We start from the raw sequence: 15,184 nt of genomic DNA, 5'->3' as shown, positions 1-15,184 counted from the left end.
GACAAGAAAGGCAGAGAAAAAAAGACAGAGAAAATGGGACAGAAAAAGATAGCGGGATAGGGAGTGGGGAAGATTGGTCAAGAAAAACAGAAAAAGAGAAAAGTAAGACAAATAAAAGAAAGAATAACGTGGAAAGGGAAGTCAAAAGAATATAACGGAGTAAAATACAGAGAAAAAAAGAACTGAAATGAATTAGGACAGGAAAGGCAGAGAAAAAAGAAAAAGAGAAGGAGATCGAAAGTGAGAGAGATTTTTAAAAAAGAGAAAAAAAGAGGTTAAAAGAAGATAAGAAAAAAGGAAAAGAAAGAAAAGTAAAAATGAGAGAGTGCAAGACGGTAAAAGAGGAGTCAACTCTGAAAACATCAAATTGTATTTTGGAAGCAAAAGTTCAACTGACACATCTGGAATTTCAAAATAAAAGTGGACATTTGCAAGGTTTTTTATTCTCATCCCGAGCAAAAAAAAAAAAAAAGAAAACAGCACGAAATGTCGACGGGGAATAAAAAAAAAGCCGGTCAATAAATAAGATGGGGGCTTATCGGTCGGGTATCCGCGTCTTTGATGGGATCCCGTCGGTCGACCGCCAAAAGAAAAAAGGGAAGAAAACGACAGCGCGTCACATTTGGCGTTGGTCATGCTGGGAAAAGAACACGCAAAGAAGAATGGAAGGAACGCGCTAAGGAAGCCAGAGGTCGACCGATCCTTGGGCAAATATCCCTATTCGCGCCAATAGATCAAAAACTCTTCTTTAAGGCTCAGATGCAGCAGAGCCTCACTCCTGCCCGCAACTTACGGTTGGATAAGCGAATGGGGGCGGAGCCACAGACGCAGGAAGAATTTCCTTAATGCGGAGTCTACAGCCCCGCGAACAAGCTCGGGAATCGAGACCGCCGAGAATGTTGAAAAAGTTTGCGCGTGCGATTGAGAGATAGCGTCAAAAGCGTCGTTTGAGAGATTAAGGTGGAGACGGATATATGAGCTCTTATCGTAACACAGAGCGTGTGTGTTTGAGCAGGAAAAGCACATTGAAGTGGCAGGCCGAGCGATGAGCTGTTATCATAACGCCAGTCGGTCATCTGGCTCTAAAACAAGAGTTGCGTTCGACGTTTCAGTTTTGAGGGAGCTTTCTACGAGTGGCTTCTAGGTCTCCTTCCATTTCCCGCGCTGCGAGTTTTAGGTTAAAGATGAGTCACGTTTTGTGGAAATTCGGGATGATTTCATGTAAAAGGTTTAAGAGAGGATTGAATTTAGAACAATTTCTCCCATTTTTGAGCTTTTGCAGCAAACCAACATACGGATTATCGGCCTCCTCTCGCGACGGATAACGAAAGCCCGTATCGGTCGATCTCGACGACGAGCGACTGAAATCGAAGTTCAGAAAAAAAACGCCGACCGGCGGAGAGCGCTAGAAGACATGCTCGACAAAAACTGGCAGCAAGCAATCCACTAAACTAAGACAAAAGCGTGCAAGGGTTGAAAGTTTTCCATTCGTGTAGAAAAATCAGTATTCCGGCAGAAATCTCTTTTTTCGCCTCCGGGTGGCGACGTCCCGCGTGGGGGGGACGTCCTGCTGATGACATCCCAAAATCCAGAGAGTCCAGAATACAAAAGCCGGCTTCTAGAACAGCCGACGAGCGCAGGACACATTTGAGCGGGGCCGCTGGAGAACTTGGACTCGGTTGGTTGGACCAAATCCTCCAAAGACCGCCTTCTCTGTCCGTCGTCCTAAAACAACAATTCTAGAGTCCAAAATCTAGAGTTTAGGACCGTTTGGTAAAATGAGAATATTGAGGCCATATGACGAAGCAAAATCGAACGGACATTTCAATGTCATCGCAAGACACTGCACTTTTTTTGTGAGTCTTTGGCCAATCAGAACCATCACCCTCGGGGTTTTAATAGCCTAGGACGATCAGAGGTTAGCGGGTGTCGGGTGGGCGCGAGCGGCCGGTGTACGATTTCGGTCAAACGGCCAATCTGAGGAAGGTCGGAAAAGCGCAAATAATAGCGTGTCGTTAGCGGGTGCTCCGTGGATTGTTACGGCATCCGCAAATCGACATCGGGAGAGGAAGCCGCAGGTCCGGCCTACAGCTAACGGCTAAGCTAACGACTCTTAAGCCTCCGACGCCGAACGCGGGGAGTCACCCGAGCCGGATCCGTTACAGACTCGGAGCGACTTCTGGCGGGAAACCGCGACCTTCCCGAGTCTTGTATTTGAATGACCTTGTCGTCGGCCGCTCTCCAAATGGCTTTCTGTGAAAGGAAAAGCCCTCCGATTTCGTTGTCCTTTTGTATCCTTACCGTTATTTCGAGTCAAGTCCATTCCGTTTTACTCGTAGATCTCTAGTTTTTCATTTGTTCCCGTCGTCGACTTTCAATCGCTAGGGAAGTTTGTCACTACGATGACGTTCTCTCGTACGGAAAATTGAAAAAATTGCCGGACGGGTCTAAAAATCGGATTTTGCAGCCCCAGACAATTATTTGGAGGAAGTTCTTTTCAGAATAAAACGATCTCGTCCGTTCCGGTTTCTGGACCGATGGAGTGAAATCTTCAAAAGATTTCCTTTTATAAATATAGCCGATCGTAATCCCACCTGTAACTATTCGAATATCGTCAAAATGACTACCGAGAACGCCGTAAGCCGTCGTCGGCAATATTTTTCAAAATAAAAGGCTTAGGCTATTTTTTTTCTTTTTTGGAACGGCGCGACAGAAAACAAAGACCTTTAGCACACTTTTCTCATTTTCTCAGACGGTCCCGTAGAAGTCGTTCGGGAGTCATAAGTGCGGATTTAGCAATTCGGGGTCCTCCAGACTAAGGTTCAAGAGCCCGGGACAAAAAACTGACAAAACGTTGACGGAGAGAAGGTGGCCGGGACGCAGACTTTATCCCAGCCCGATTTCAACTCTGACGTCGTTCCGAGCGTTCGCATTTTCGACACGAAAGTCGAAAAGGAGTTCGAACCGCGAAGGCGGCCATCGTTCGGAAAAACCCGAACGCGAAATGATCCCGAACGGAAAATCCATCGCGCGGGAAAACGTCACCCGAGTTCCGTCCCGGTCGGTGTCACGAGAGCAGAGTGAGTCGACGAGGGGTAAAAGGCTCGAGAGCTTAGAACTGAAGAGCGACGGAGACCTCTTTTGACTCGGAACCGGGAGCCAACGCGAACGCAGAATTCCAAAAACCACGAGGCGGGTAAAAGTAGGAAAGCGGCTCGGGTCCGGTCCCGGGCGCTGTCACAAAGCGTCCGAGGCCCGAAAGGTCGGAAGCCGATACCCGGCTTCGGAAAGAGTCAGGACCGGAAACGGGAGCTAAAAACCTAGACGGGAAAACATCTGGAAGAAAACGTTCATCGGGCGGAAAAAAGTAGAAAAGTGTCCCGGTGCGAGTCCATTGTTCGAGAGGCGAGCGGTCGCGGGTCGGAAAAACCCGGACGGGAAGCCGCGGGCGAGCGGGAGTCGCCCTCGGGCGGGAAGCGCGGTCTCATTGGGCGTTGGGGGCGGGGCTCTGGCCGGAGTCGGGCGGCTGCACGTTGTCGGCCAGGTTGTGGGCGTGTTCCAGGAAGAGGTCTTTGAGGACGCTGAGTTCCTTGCTGAGCAGTTTGATTTTGGCCTCCAGACGTTCGTTCTCCTCTTTGAGCTGGTTGACGCGTTGTTGCGTGTCCATGGCTTTCTGTTTGCTGCGCTGGCGACTCTTCTTGACCGCCAGATTGTTTCGTTCTCGCCGTTGGCGATACTCGTCGCTGTCCTTGTCGCCGGAGGCTTTCTTCATTTTGCCGCCCGCGGAGGAGGGGGCCGGCCGGGGGGAGGCGGGGGCGGGACCCGGGTCGGAGGGGACGCGGCTCTGAGTCCGGATAACGCTGGCGCCGTCGCGCCGGGATGAAGAGATTTTAGCTTGCGGGGGCCGGCTCATCGGTGAGACCGCCGAGCGGGAAGATCGGACCTAGGGCACAACAAAAGCCTGGGTTTTTGCACCATCCTCGTCCGTACACTTTCTCGCCTACGTAGCGGTATTCTCGCTTGCCCGGGTCCCGCATCATTTTTGCTGGGGACTGAAGGATTTTATTTATTTGACTACAAAGGATTTTATACAAGGTACATTTATTGAACGCAATGAAGATTTTTCAAAGAGAAGGGTTAAGGTCAACGACAGGTCGCGCCGTTCCGAATGCGAATGTTTTGTTTAGTTCTGTCGATAACAGGAACGTGACGGAAAAAGCCAGACGCACGAGGACGTCGGGCATTGTTTTGAGAAGCGCTTTGCCGATACGAGTTTTCTTTAGACATCGCGACGCCTTTCGGCGAGGAGGTGGTGAAGCTGGCACCCGGCCCGCCCCGCGGGAGGAGTCGGCACGCCCGTGGGAGGAGCCGACACCCAACTTGTGAAAATAACTCGAGAAGACGGGACTTCGGGAGATAGAAATTCGATCGCGAAGGACAATCGAAAAGGAGGCTCGAGGAAGCCTCGAGCGACAATAATTCGGATAATTCGATGGAATTTACCGAGTTAAATACTTTAAGAAAACAAATCTGCCCCCGTGTGGAAATGACCGTCTCTTGCCCATATTTTTCGGGAAAGAAAAGAGCATGCATTGTTGGGTGAATGAAGGTTATGTTTGGTTAATGGAGTCAGATCAATCATTTGGTAAAGGCTCCATTTGAATTGTTTATTTCCCAACAGGACGCAGAGTTTCTTTGGGACGCAACTTTTTGGACACAAAATTGTCATTATTACCCGTTTACTCTTTTTGAACAAAGATTTGCCACGCTCCAAATTTTTTGTCAGGCCGATCCGCCATTGTTGCGGTTCGAGTTTTCGTCCGCACGCCCATCTCGGCAAACGAGATGACGTCGTCGTTGCGGTTGAAGGATTTGATACATTCGACTTTTTATACGATTGATTACGGGTTACATTTATCGAGCGCAATGAAGATTTTCACAGAGTAGGCTATAGTTCAAAGACGGGTCACGCCGTTTCAAATGCGAAATATTTCGACTAGGGAATTTTGATAACGGGACTGATCCAAAGAGCAAAAGAAAAGCGATAGAGAGAATAAAAAGGAGCAAAAGAAATCCGGCCCCGGATGCTCTTTGGGTGGCGCCTGCTTTCGGAGTGGACCTATTTCCGAGCGCTGCTCATTTTTCTCGGAGTGTTTTCTAGCTAGCCAGAGTCAATCCCTTGGGGGGTCCGATCTGGCCCCCCGGGCCGCATATTTGTCACCACCGATATACTTCAGGATCATCTTCCCTTCCGAGTTTGTCCGCAATTCCGCGTTTTGATTGGCCGGCTGTTGCTATGGAGCCTGACGACAAAGGACGCGCATGCGCACGGGCGCCTCCCGGGTTACAAACAACCGCCCGGTTGCCTAGTGTTGCATCATCATCATTATTGTCGTCGCTTCGGTCGCGGAGAGGACAACAAAGTCCACATTGACGCGGACCCGGGACATTTAAAAGACACTTTTACCGGACAAACGGAAGCTCGATTGGACATTTTCGGGACGACTTTATGGTGTTAGCGCGGCCGCCGCGTGACGTCACGTCGCGGCAACACGCCAATCGAAAGTGGGCTCGGAGCTCGGAATTGTTCGGAAAAAAATGGGAAACGAGAAATCGGCAGGCGCTCTAAAACACGTCTCCTTTTCTCTCTTTGTCCACGAAGACGCCGAAGCTAGCGTTAGCATCAAGTTAGCTTGTTAGCATCGACGGCTATTGTCGGCATTTCATAGGTCGAAAAAGCACGTTACCTCGACCGGGCAACACCAGCGGTAAGAAGCGGGGACGGACCACTAATTGGGACGTGTGTTTCCGCTCGGAAAGCTCCGAAAGTCGCCGCTCTCTGCTCCTGTTTTGGTTTCCAACATGGACACCAGCCGATTGCGAAATCTCCCTGGCCGTGTAAGGCAATGTCTGGTGTCGGCCAATGGCAGGTGAGCGAGACCCGCCCCGTCGCCCTCCTGGCCAATGACGACGGAGCGTGCTCGAGATGACGCAAGCTTCGCTGCGAACGACGTCCAGGTTGACCAATGGAGAGCGAGGCTTTACATAATGAGATGACGTCATGTGCGTTTGACGTCATCAGGAAGTAGCCGAGGAAAAACAAAGGCTTGTAAAGTGCAATATTCCGATGATGTCCAATTTTGAATTCATGCAAAAACACTTTTGAAGGAGTTCTCTTTGTTTTCGTACTGTTCAATGTTTTGACATCGCACTTTATTTCCACAATTTCCATGTTCATTTGTTTTCCAAGTTGTGGCTAGTTTTTATGATTTCAATTCAGAGGTGATCACTTTATATTTGTCTATTTACGAGTTCTTGATATTGTATCATTTTAATCTCGTTGTAACAATACAATGATCATGAAGGTGATTTCCATACAATCCTAATAAATCTACATGTCATTGGAATGAGTTTTCTAAATATATTTGTGTAATGGGTGTTATAATAACGTATTAATAACTTATTATTAACTATGTTAGTAAACTCGTTTACTGTTATTATTAACAACAGTACACAAGGTTGTAGTTAGACTTGTGTGTTTTCTGCAGCTTTGTCACGATAGAAACAGGTTTTTCGTATTTTGTCAGGACCAGAACGTAGACAGGACCCACTCGCGTAACGTTTCTCACAGTTTTATTGGGAAGAAGGGAAAGGATTGCGCCCACGATCCGGTGATCGCTGGAGGCGGGTAGCAGGTCGCTCTGAACGCGGAAGTGGGACTTCCGTGGCGAGCGACGGCTGTGTCGGGAACGGAAAACGGGTCAGTCGCCGGGACAGGAGAGCAAAATCGGGGTCGGAAACGAGTCGAAAGCCAGGAAAGGAGAGTAGACGCGGTCCGGGACAAAAAAGGTCGAAAGCCGAGACGGGAGAGTAGACGTGATCGGGATCAAAAACGGGTCGAAGCCGGGGAACAGACGGGAGCAAAAACAGATGTGAGTCGGGGTCGAAAAAAGCTTGCCTGAAGTAAACAGGTTCGCAGACAAACTGACAACAGGTGACAGAAGAGTGGGTTTAAATAGTGATACTCTAGAAGATGGTGGGCAATCATGTCAGTTCCCTCTTGGTTAGGCCCATGTTATGTCAAGTAAATACCGATATCTGGATTTTTGGTCTTTTTCTTTGGCCTTTTATTGCTGTATTTTGGTAGTTTCTTCGTCATTTTCTCATGGTCCGTTTATTTTATTTATTTATTTATTGTCATTTTGGGGTAGTTTTTGGTCATTTTGGACATCATTTTTGTCCAATTTGGGTCATCTTTTAGGGGGTATTATTTTGTTATCTAATTTGCTAGTTTAAGGTCCTTTTTTTGTCAGTATTTTGTTCATTTTTGGTGGTCTTTTTTTGGTCATTTTTTTGGTGGTATTGTTTCAGTTTTTTGGGGCTATGGTTTTGGTTGGAGGTTTTTTTTTCCCTTTTTCTGTTCGTGATTTTGAACATGTTCTCGTGTCGTTTTAATGTTGGTATTCTTGACATTTTTTGTGTTTTTTTTTCATGATAAATAGGCAAGTCAGTAAAAATACCGAATAAAGTATCATCAAACCTGCCCCGGGTTATGTATTACATGAAAAACATGGAGGGATTTTTCCTCTAGAAGGGCGTCTGAAATGTTTTCAGTCCTTTGAGACTTTTTTTGTGATTAAGGGCGTTACAAATAAATGTGACCTGACTTAGGAGTATTCAAAAAAATACACGTTTATAGGATAGTTCATGTATTTTTGCTTATCTATCGTCGATGCAGAGCCGGAGCTAAGGCTAAGCTGCTAGCGGCGTTATAAGCCTTCGGTACCGTCCGTAATCATGGGAAATGTGAACTCTCTACCAAATAAGACCGACAAACTGGCCTGTGAACAACATCAAAGCGTACAGGGAGTGCAGTTTGCTGTGTTTTACTGAAACGTGGCTCACGTCTAGCATCCCGGACGCTAACGTGGAGCTACCCGGAGCTACCTGGCTTCAGCGCTGTTAGACAGGGAACAAAAGCCTGCGGGAAGCGGAGAGGAGGGGGACTCGCTATCGACGTAAACACGAAGCGGTGTCACCCCGGGTACAAAGATTTCCATCTGCCGCAGGGACGTCCAACTTTTGGCCTAGTGTGTGACGTCATCCACTCCGCTGTGGCTAAACTACAACACAGCACCCCGAGGCCATCCTGTTCATCTGTTAATATACAACAAAAGGATACTACTGGAAGTGTGAATTTCCCTACGGGGATGAATCAAGTATCTATCTATCGTTTCCAACTATATTGTTTTTTCCGTGATGGTATTGGTTGTAGACCGGCGTGAATGGCGGATTTGTGAGCTCATCACAAAATAGCGCAATGACATTTTTCCGCAACATCGTGCACAAATAAGACCTAAAATATGAATCGACAGGTTTCTACACCAGGGGCGGGCAAACTACGGCATGCGGGCCACAATAATACACCTATGGGTATATGACAAACTTTCTGCTGTGGAAATACTACCAAAAAAAAAGCGACCATGGATTTACTCCCCAATTCCCACGACAGCAATAATATAATGCAAAAATATTACACCGTGCAAATACTACTACAGAAATAGGACAACAGAAATACTCCAAAATTCTACGATGGAAATACTGCAAAAATAAAACAACAGTAACACTACAATAATACTACAGAAATCCGACTGCAGGAATACTACAAAAATAGTAAGGGAAAAACAACTGCTGTAAATCTATAAAAGTAAATAACATACCTCGTGCTTATAAAAGGGACCTCATCTATTTGCTCGAATTGCGAAGGTTTCAAAAGCGATTGGAAGTCCAACATCCATTTGGATTCCACTGGAGTGCGCTAGAGGGCGCCGCAGCTCGTAAAACAAAACAAATAAAGACGAAGCGGATCGTGACTCGGGCACAATGGAACTTTTGCAAATCAGATAGCGAAAACAAGTCAAGTTCGGAGTGGCGCCGTCTGGCTTTTTCCTCTCTTGTTCCACTTCTAGATTCAATAGAAAGAGAGAGAAAGAGGGAGAAATAAAGAGAGGGGATAAGACTGAGAGAATTGAGAGAGAGGAAAAAAAAGAGTCAGAGAAAGAAAGATAGGTTGAGAGAGAGAGAGAGAGAAAGAGAGTAGAGAAATGGAGACATCCTAAGATGGGAAAAAGATAGACAGAAAAGGGAGAGGGAGAAAGAGACAAAGAAAAGGGAGTGAGTGAGTAAACAGTGAAAGAGCGATGAAAGAAAAAAGAAAGAAAAAAAAAGAAAGAAAGAGTGTGAGGGAATAAAAAGAAATGGAAGGAGAGCAAGAGATTCAAAGAGAAAGACAGTAAAAAGAGAGTCAGGGAGAAAAACAGTAAAAACGGATAGAAAGACAGTCGAGAGTCGATGAGACAGAAGGAGTAAAAAGAGAGCAAAAGAGACAGGGAGGGAGAGAGAGAGAGAGAAGAAGAGAGAGTGATGAAGAGGGAGAAAAAAAATACGAAAAGAGAGGGGATAAAACAGAGAATTGGGAGAGAGAACAAAAGAGCGAGTCAGAGAAAGAGAGAGAAAGAGAGAGAGGTTGAGAGAGAGAGAGAGATGGAGAAGGAAAGAGAGACCGAAAGAAAAACAGGGTAGATAAATGGAGACATCTTAAGATGGGAAAAAGATAGAAAGAAAATTGAGAGAAAGAAAAGAAAAGGGAGAGTGTGAGTGAGTGAGTAAAACAGTAAAAGAGCAATGAACAAAAGAAAGAAAGAAAGAAAGAGAGAAAGAAAGAAAGAAAGAGTGAGAGGGAGCAAAAAGAGATTGAAGGAAAGCAAGAGATTCAAAGAGAGAGTCAAAAGAGAGAGTCAGGGAGAAAGCCAGTAACAACGGATAGAAAGAGTCAGTGAGACAGAAGGAGTAAAAGAGAACAAAAGAGAGAGAGTGAGATAGAAAGATAGTAAAAGGAGAGGGTGAAAGAGAGAGAAAAAAAAATCCAGCTAGCTACAGTTGCCTCAGGAGCGGCGACATCTAGCCAACATATTGAAAACTGTCGCTTTTTCTTCTCTTGTGCTTCTCTCGCCAAGCGATTGGACCCGATGCCTCGGCGAGCCCGATGTGTTCAAACGTCCTGAAAATTAAACAAAGGCGGCTTGAAAAGAAACATTTCAGCAATAAAAGGAAGAGTTTAGGAATAAAAACCGACTTTGAAAAGAATAAAAGAATCATAGGATTTAGTACTAAAGGTTTGGCCCCATTTCCATAAATACCACAACAGCGTACCTTTCACAATAATGTCATTTAACCACGGTGGCCACGGCGCCCAATCGGCCCCGCCCCTGTGGCGCCAGCTACAGTTTGTTGACGGACGGGCTCCCTGTCCGTATTTAAACTCGGTCCCGTCGGTCCCCTTTGGTCGGTCCGTCTGCGAATCTCGGTTTTGACACGGCGAGCCCTTTTTCGCCCGTCTTGTTTTTTGCTCCCGTTTGTCTCCCGCTACCGTCTGTTTTTGATCTCGACCGCGTCTCTTCTCCCGTCTCGAATAACGATCCGTTTTTGATCTCGACCGCGTCTACTCTCCTCTCCTGGTTTTCGACACGTCGCTGATCTCGAGCAAGTTTTTTGCTCTTCCGTCTCGGCGACTGACCCGTTTTTCCCGTTCCCGACACCGCCATCGCTCGCCACGTTTAGAGCGACCCGCTTCCCGCGATCCTCGGGTGGTGGGCGCCACCCCCTCCCTTTCTTCTCATAAAACTTGTTCGTTAGACGAGCGGGTCCCGTTTCCGTTCTGGTCCTGACACATTTCATATCACTGCCATTCTTTTGTGTGTTTTTCGGACCGCTTCTTTTTTCAAGCGAGTAGGTTTTTATTTCAAAGCGTATAAAAACCGTCTGTTCTAAAATGAAATATAAAACAATGTACCATTTAGGCGCGATGATATTGTGTGGCACATTTCTGAGGTCATGAGATCAAACCTTCCTGTCTGGAGTTTGCACGTTCTCCCTGTGCCTGCCTGGGTTTCTTTCCACATTCCCAAAACACGCATGTCAGGTTGATCGGCCGGTCCAAATTGTCTCTCGTGTTTTTTGTCCCCGTGTGCCCTACGACGGCCTGGCTAACCGGTTCAAGATGGCCGGGATGGGCTCCGGCAACCCCGCGACCCTTCTGAGGATAAGCCGCGCAGATCCGTTTTTCTGATGCGGCCGTTTTATGACTTGAATTTTGGCCCTCTCGGTCTTCCGTACCATTGAAAAACGGAGGGCGAACGAACGAAATGGAATCATTTTTTCTGTCTTTCTCTTTTTGTTGCAGTGACTCGCTTTCTCTCCCTTTTCTCTCCTTTCTTTCTCTCTCTTCCTCTTTCTGTCTGTCTGCCTGTCTCTTTCTCTCTCTCTCTTTCTCTCTTTCATTCTGACTCAACCTTCTCCTCCTTCTCCCTCTCTCTTTCTGGTTTCAGGCTGGAAGAAAGGAGGTCAGAAGTCGAGCGAGGACTTTTGGGCACGTCCGACACTTTTGTGTCTCGCAGCCTTTGGCACTAGTGAGACCCTCACCCCCCACACAAGCACCGCCTCAAAGCACACATCCAAAAGTCAAGCACGCCCCCCTCCCCGCTCTCCCTCCTTAGTATATAATCGGGCGCGCCCCTCGGCCCAAGGAACCTTCCGGGTGCCCTCGGCCGCGCCACATGGAGCTGCAGCAGCTCCTCTACGAGTCGGGGGCGCAGTGCGCCGAAGGCGGCTTGGGGGAGTCGGAGAGCTCGCTGGATCTGAGCGCCTACATGGAGCCTTGCGCCTTCCACGACGACTTCCTGGCCGAGATCTTCCAGCAGCCCGCCAGGTGGCGCTCCGCCTACGAGACCCCCTACGCCAAAGACTTCAAGGTGCCTCTCGCAGTAGGAGTACTCGTTCTATTTTTTGGGCCAATTTCTCTCCTCATCATTTGATAGTATTTCTGCACTCGTATTTGGGTACTATTCCCTCGTACAATACTTGTAGTCATCTGTCGTTTTTCAGTTGCATTTTTCTAGTATTGTATTTCATGTACTTTTATTTTATTGTATTTCTACAGTAGTATTTCCACAGTATCATTTTTGGGGTAGTATTTCTGTCAGAATATTTCTGTAGCAGTATTTTTGTATTATAATCTTACCGTCGTGCTGTTTTTGTACCATTTCTGTAGTACTATTTTAAAATAATATTACCTTTGTGGTATTTCTCTACTTGTATTTGGGTACTATTCCCTCGTAGAATATTTGTAGTAATCTGTAGTGTTTGGGTTGCATTTTTATAGTTTAACTGTACTTTTATTTTGTAGTATTTCTACAGTAGTATTTCCATAGTATAATTTATTTGTAGTATTTCTGTCAGAATATTTCTGTAGCTGTATTTTTGTTATATAATCTTACTGTAGTGCTGTTTTTGTACTATTTCTGTAGTAGTATTTTAAAACAATAGTACCTTTGTAGTATTTCTCTACTCATAATATTATAGTATTTCTGCACTTGTATTTGGGTACTATTCTCTCGTAGAATATTTTTAGTAATCAGTAGTTTTTGAGTTGCATTTTTCTAGTATTTCTATTTTATTTTTGTAGTTTAACTGTACTTTTATTTTTGAGTATTTCTACAGTAGTATTTCCAGAATATATCTATTTTTTGTAGTATTTCTGTCAGAATATTTCTGTAGCAGTATTTTTCTAGTATACTGTTACTGTAGTGCTGTTTTTGTACTATTACTGTAGTAGTATTTTAAAATGATCGTACCTTTGTAGTATTTCTCAAGTATTCCGAGAATACTGTAGTTGTATTTTTGTAACTTTCTGTGGTAATATGTCTGTAATAGTGTTTTGTATAATAGGATTACTGAGGTAGTATTATTTTTAGTATTTCAATCGAAAAAGGAGAAAATAATATGTCAGACCTTGTTTTAAACACTTTGTTTTGTCACGTTTCGTTTTTGTAGTATTAAATACTACAAAAACCTTGACAGTAATACTAAAATACCAAAATACTACCACAGAAATAGAGAAAAATACCACTCGAGAAATATTATGACAGGAATCTACCTACGGTAATACTGTGAAAATACCACAGATATACTACAAACCTTCTACGACGCAAATAGTTCAAAATACTACGGTGATAATACAAAAATACAACGATGGAAATACTACAAATATATTCTTCTGCTTTCTTGATTTGACGAAAAGAAGTAGGAAGCAGTAGAACATGCATACAATGAGTTCAATGCGATAGGACTCCAAGCTTGGGTCCGTGGGCCACGCTTTGTAACCCGGCCCTGGGTTCCAGCGAATGAGAGAGTGAGAAAGAAAGAGAGAAAGAGTTAGAGAGAGGGGGGGAGAAGAAGGAGAAAAGGGAAAGAGTGAAAGAGACTGGGTGAGAGAAAAAGATATAAAGAATGAGAGCGAGAGAAAGAGACAGAGAGAGAGTGGGGGAGAGAGAGAGAGTGGGGGGGAGATGGAAATGGAGAAAGAAATAGAAAGAAAAATAGAAAGAGAGGAATAAAGAGAATGTGACAAAGAGAGAGAGAGAGAGAGAGAGAGAAGGAAAATCAAGTCATTTTTGTATTACTCTTACAAGGAGAGAAAGCAAAGAAGAAATAAGAGAAAGATAGCGAGAAGGAAAGATGAGGAGAGAAGTAAAAAAAAGAAAAAGAAAGATAGACAGGAAGGGGGAAATAAAGAGAGTGAAAGAAAGGGAGAAAGAAAGAAAGAGAGAGAAAGAGCAAGGGCAGCATTTTAGATTTAACAGAAAGAGAGACGGAAAGAAAGAGAACGACAAAATGTGGGGGGGAGTGCAAAAGGATGAGATGACGAGAGAAAGAAAGATATAAAGCGAGACAGGAAAAATTGGAAATAAATAACCCGTTGAACAAAGAAAGAAAAACCGAGGGGGGAAAGAGAGAGAGCGGAAGAGATAGAAAAAAAGAGTGAAAAAGCGCAAGAGAGAGAAAGAATACAGCTACAGTTGTTTTGTGAGCTGCAGCTCATTTTTCTCTCGCGCTTCTCTCGGTGTTGTCCCACACCTTTGGACAGCCCTTTGGCGTAGATGTGAAAATTCCTCCCGTTCTAACGGCGCCCCCTGCGGTTCTTTCTAGGCGGACCCAGACCAGGTCTACCCTCAAGAGGCGGGCAGACTCCGCCCACACGCCATCAAACAGGAACCCTGCGAGGGGGATCTCCTGACAGGCCCCGCCCCTTTCCACGCCCACCTCTACCCGCAGTACCGGGCCCCGGTCCATTACCACCCGGGGCAGCCCACCCCGCCGCCCACCCCCGGGGCCAGCCCGCGCGCGGCCCCGCCCTCGGGCCCCCCGGGCCCCTCGACCCCGCCCAAGAGCAGGAAGCAGGTGGACAAGAACAGCGCCGAGTATCGTCTGCGGCGCCAACGCAACAACGTGGCGGTCCGCAAAAGTCGGGACAAGGCCAAAATGAGGAACGCCGAGACGCAGCAGAAGGTCCTGGAACTGGCTTCCGATAACCGGAGACTCCGACGTCGCCTGGAGAACCTCAACCGTGAACTGGACGCCCTCAGGGGGGTCCTGAGGCAGCAGCCGGCGGGGGCGGCGGCGGGGGCGCTCCACCACGACCGCTTCGGGACAAACTCCTTTTAACCTCGGGCCGTGGAAAATTTCAGCCGAACCGAATGGACGGAAGGAGAAAGGCGGAGAGAAAATGAAAGAAAGAAGGAAAAAGAGAAAAATAACAGAGAAGAAAATAAGTGAGGAAAGGAGTTAGAAAGTGAGAAAATGAAAGAAAAGACAAAACAGAAGAGAAAGAGAGAGAAAAAAGCAGAAAGAAAGACAAAGAGAATGAAAATGAGGGAAGAAAGGAGTTAAAAAGTGAGAGGATGAAAGCAAAGACAAACAGAAGAGGGAAAGAGAAAAAAGCAGAAAGAAAGACAGAGAGAAAGAAAATAAGGCAGGAAAGGAGTTAGAAAGGATGAAAGCAAAGACAAACAGAAGAGGGAAAGAGAGAAAACAGCAGAAAGACAGGGAAAGAAAATGAAAGAGAAAAGGAGGGAAAAAGTGAGAGAATGAAAGAAAAGACAAACAGAAGGGGGAAAGAGAGAGAACAAAGCAGAAAGAAAGAGTGGGTGAAAGAGAGAGGGAAAAAGACAGAATAGAGAGAAAGAAAATGAAAGGAGTGAGAAAATGAGAGAAACAGACAAACAGAAAGAAGAGGGAAGGAGAAAAAGGAGGAAAGGAAGAAAGAGAGAGTCAAAACCCAGCTCCG

At 45.9% G+C, this 15,184-nt stretch overlaps 2 protein-coding genes across 2 annotated transcripts; one reads left to right on the top strand and one right to left on the bottom strand.

Moving 5' to 3' along the window:
- Positions 1-354: 354 nt before the first annotated feature.
- Positions 355-5,920, bottom strand: cebpg (CCAAT enhancer binding protein gamma). Its single transcript, XM_088333372.1, has 2 exons — positions 5,748-5,920; positions 355-3,943 (listed from the first exon to the last, which is right to left on the bottom strand). The coding sequence occupies exon 2, from the start codon at positions 3,911-3,913 to the stop codon at positions 3,485-3,487; it is 429 nt and encodes a 142-aa protein (XP_088189498.1). The 5' UTR covers positions 3,914-3,943; positions 5,748-5,920; the 3' UTR covers positions 355-3,484.
- A 5,682-nt stretch (positions 5,921-11,602) lies between these two features.
- cebpa (CCAAT enhancer binding protein alpha) lies at positions 11,603-14,643 on the top strand. Its single transcript, XM_088333316.1, has 2 exons — positions 11,603-11,810; positions 14,047-14,643. The coding sequence occupies exons 1-2, from the start codon at positions 11,616-11,618 to the stop codon at positions 14,560-14,562; spliced, it is 711 nt and encodes a 236-aa protein (XP_088189442.1). The 5' UTR covers positions 11,603-11,615; the 3' UTR covers positions 14,563-14,643.
- The last annotated feature ends 541 nt before the right edge of the window (positions 14,644-15,184 follow it).

The sequence above is a fragment of the Urocampus carinirostris genome, chromosome 4 (assembly GCF_059441175.1).
Source record: "Urocampus carinirostris isolate Australia breed hairy pipefish chromosome 4, RoL_Ucar_1.0, whole genome shotgun sequence".
In the NCBI taxonomy this organism is placed as follows: Eukaryota; Metazoa; Chordata; class Actinopteri; order Syngnathiformes; family Syngnathidae; genus Urocampus; species Urocampus carinirostris.
The sequence above is the reverse complement of the archived record's forward strand: the minus strand, read 5'-3'. Positions and strand labels throughout refer to the sequence as shown.

Bases quoted from the DNA above. Each gene is read 5' to 3' on its own strand.
- cebpg (XM_088333372.1), bottom strand. From the start codon at position 3,913: ATGAGCCGGCCCCCGCAAGCTAAAATCTCTTCATCCCGGCGCGACGGC.
- cebpa (XM_088333316.1), top strand. From the start codon at position 11,616: ATGGAGCTGCAGCAGCTCCTCTACGAGTCGGGGGCGCAGTGCGCCGAA. The intron at 11,811-14,046 runs GTGCCTCTCGCA...GGTTCTTTCTAG, and splicing joins CCTACGCCAAAGACTTCAAG to GCGGACCCAGACCAGGTCTA.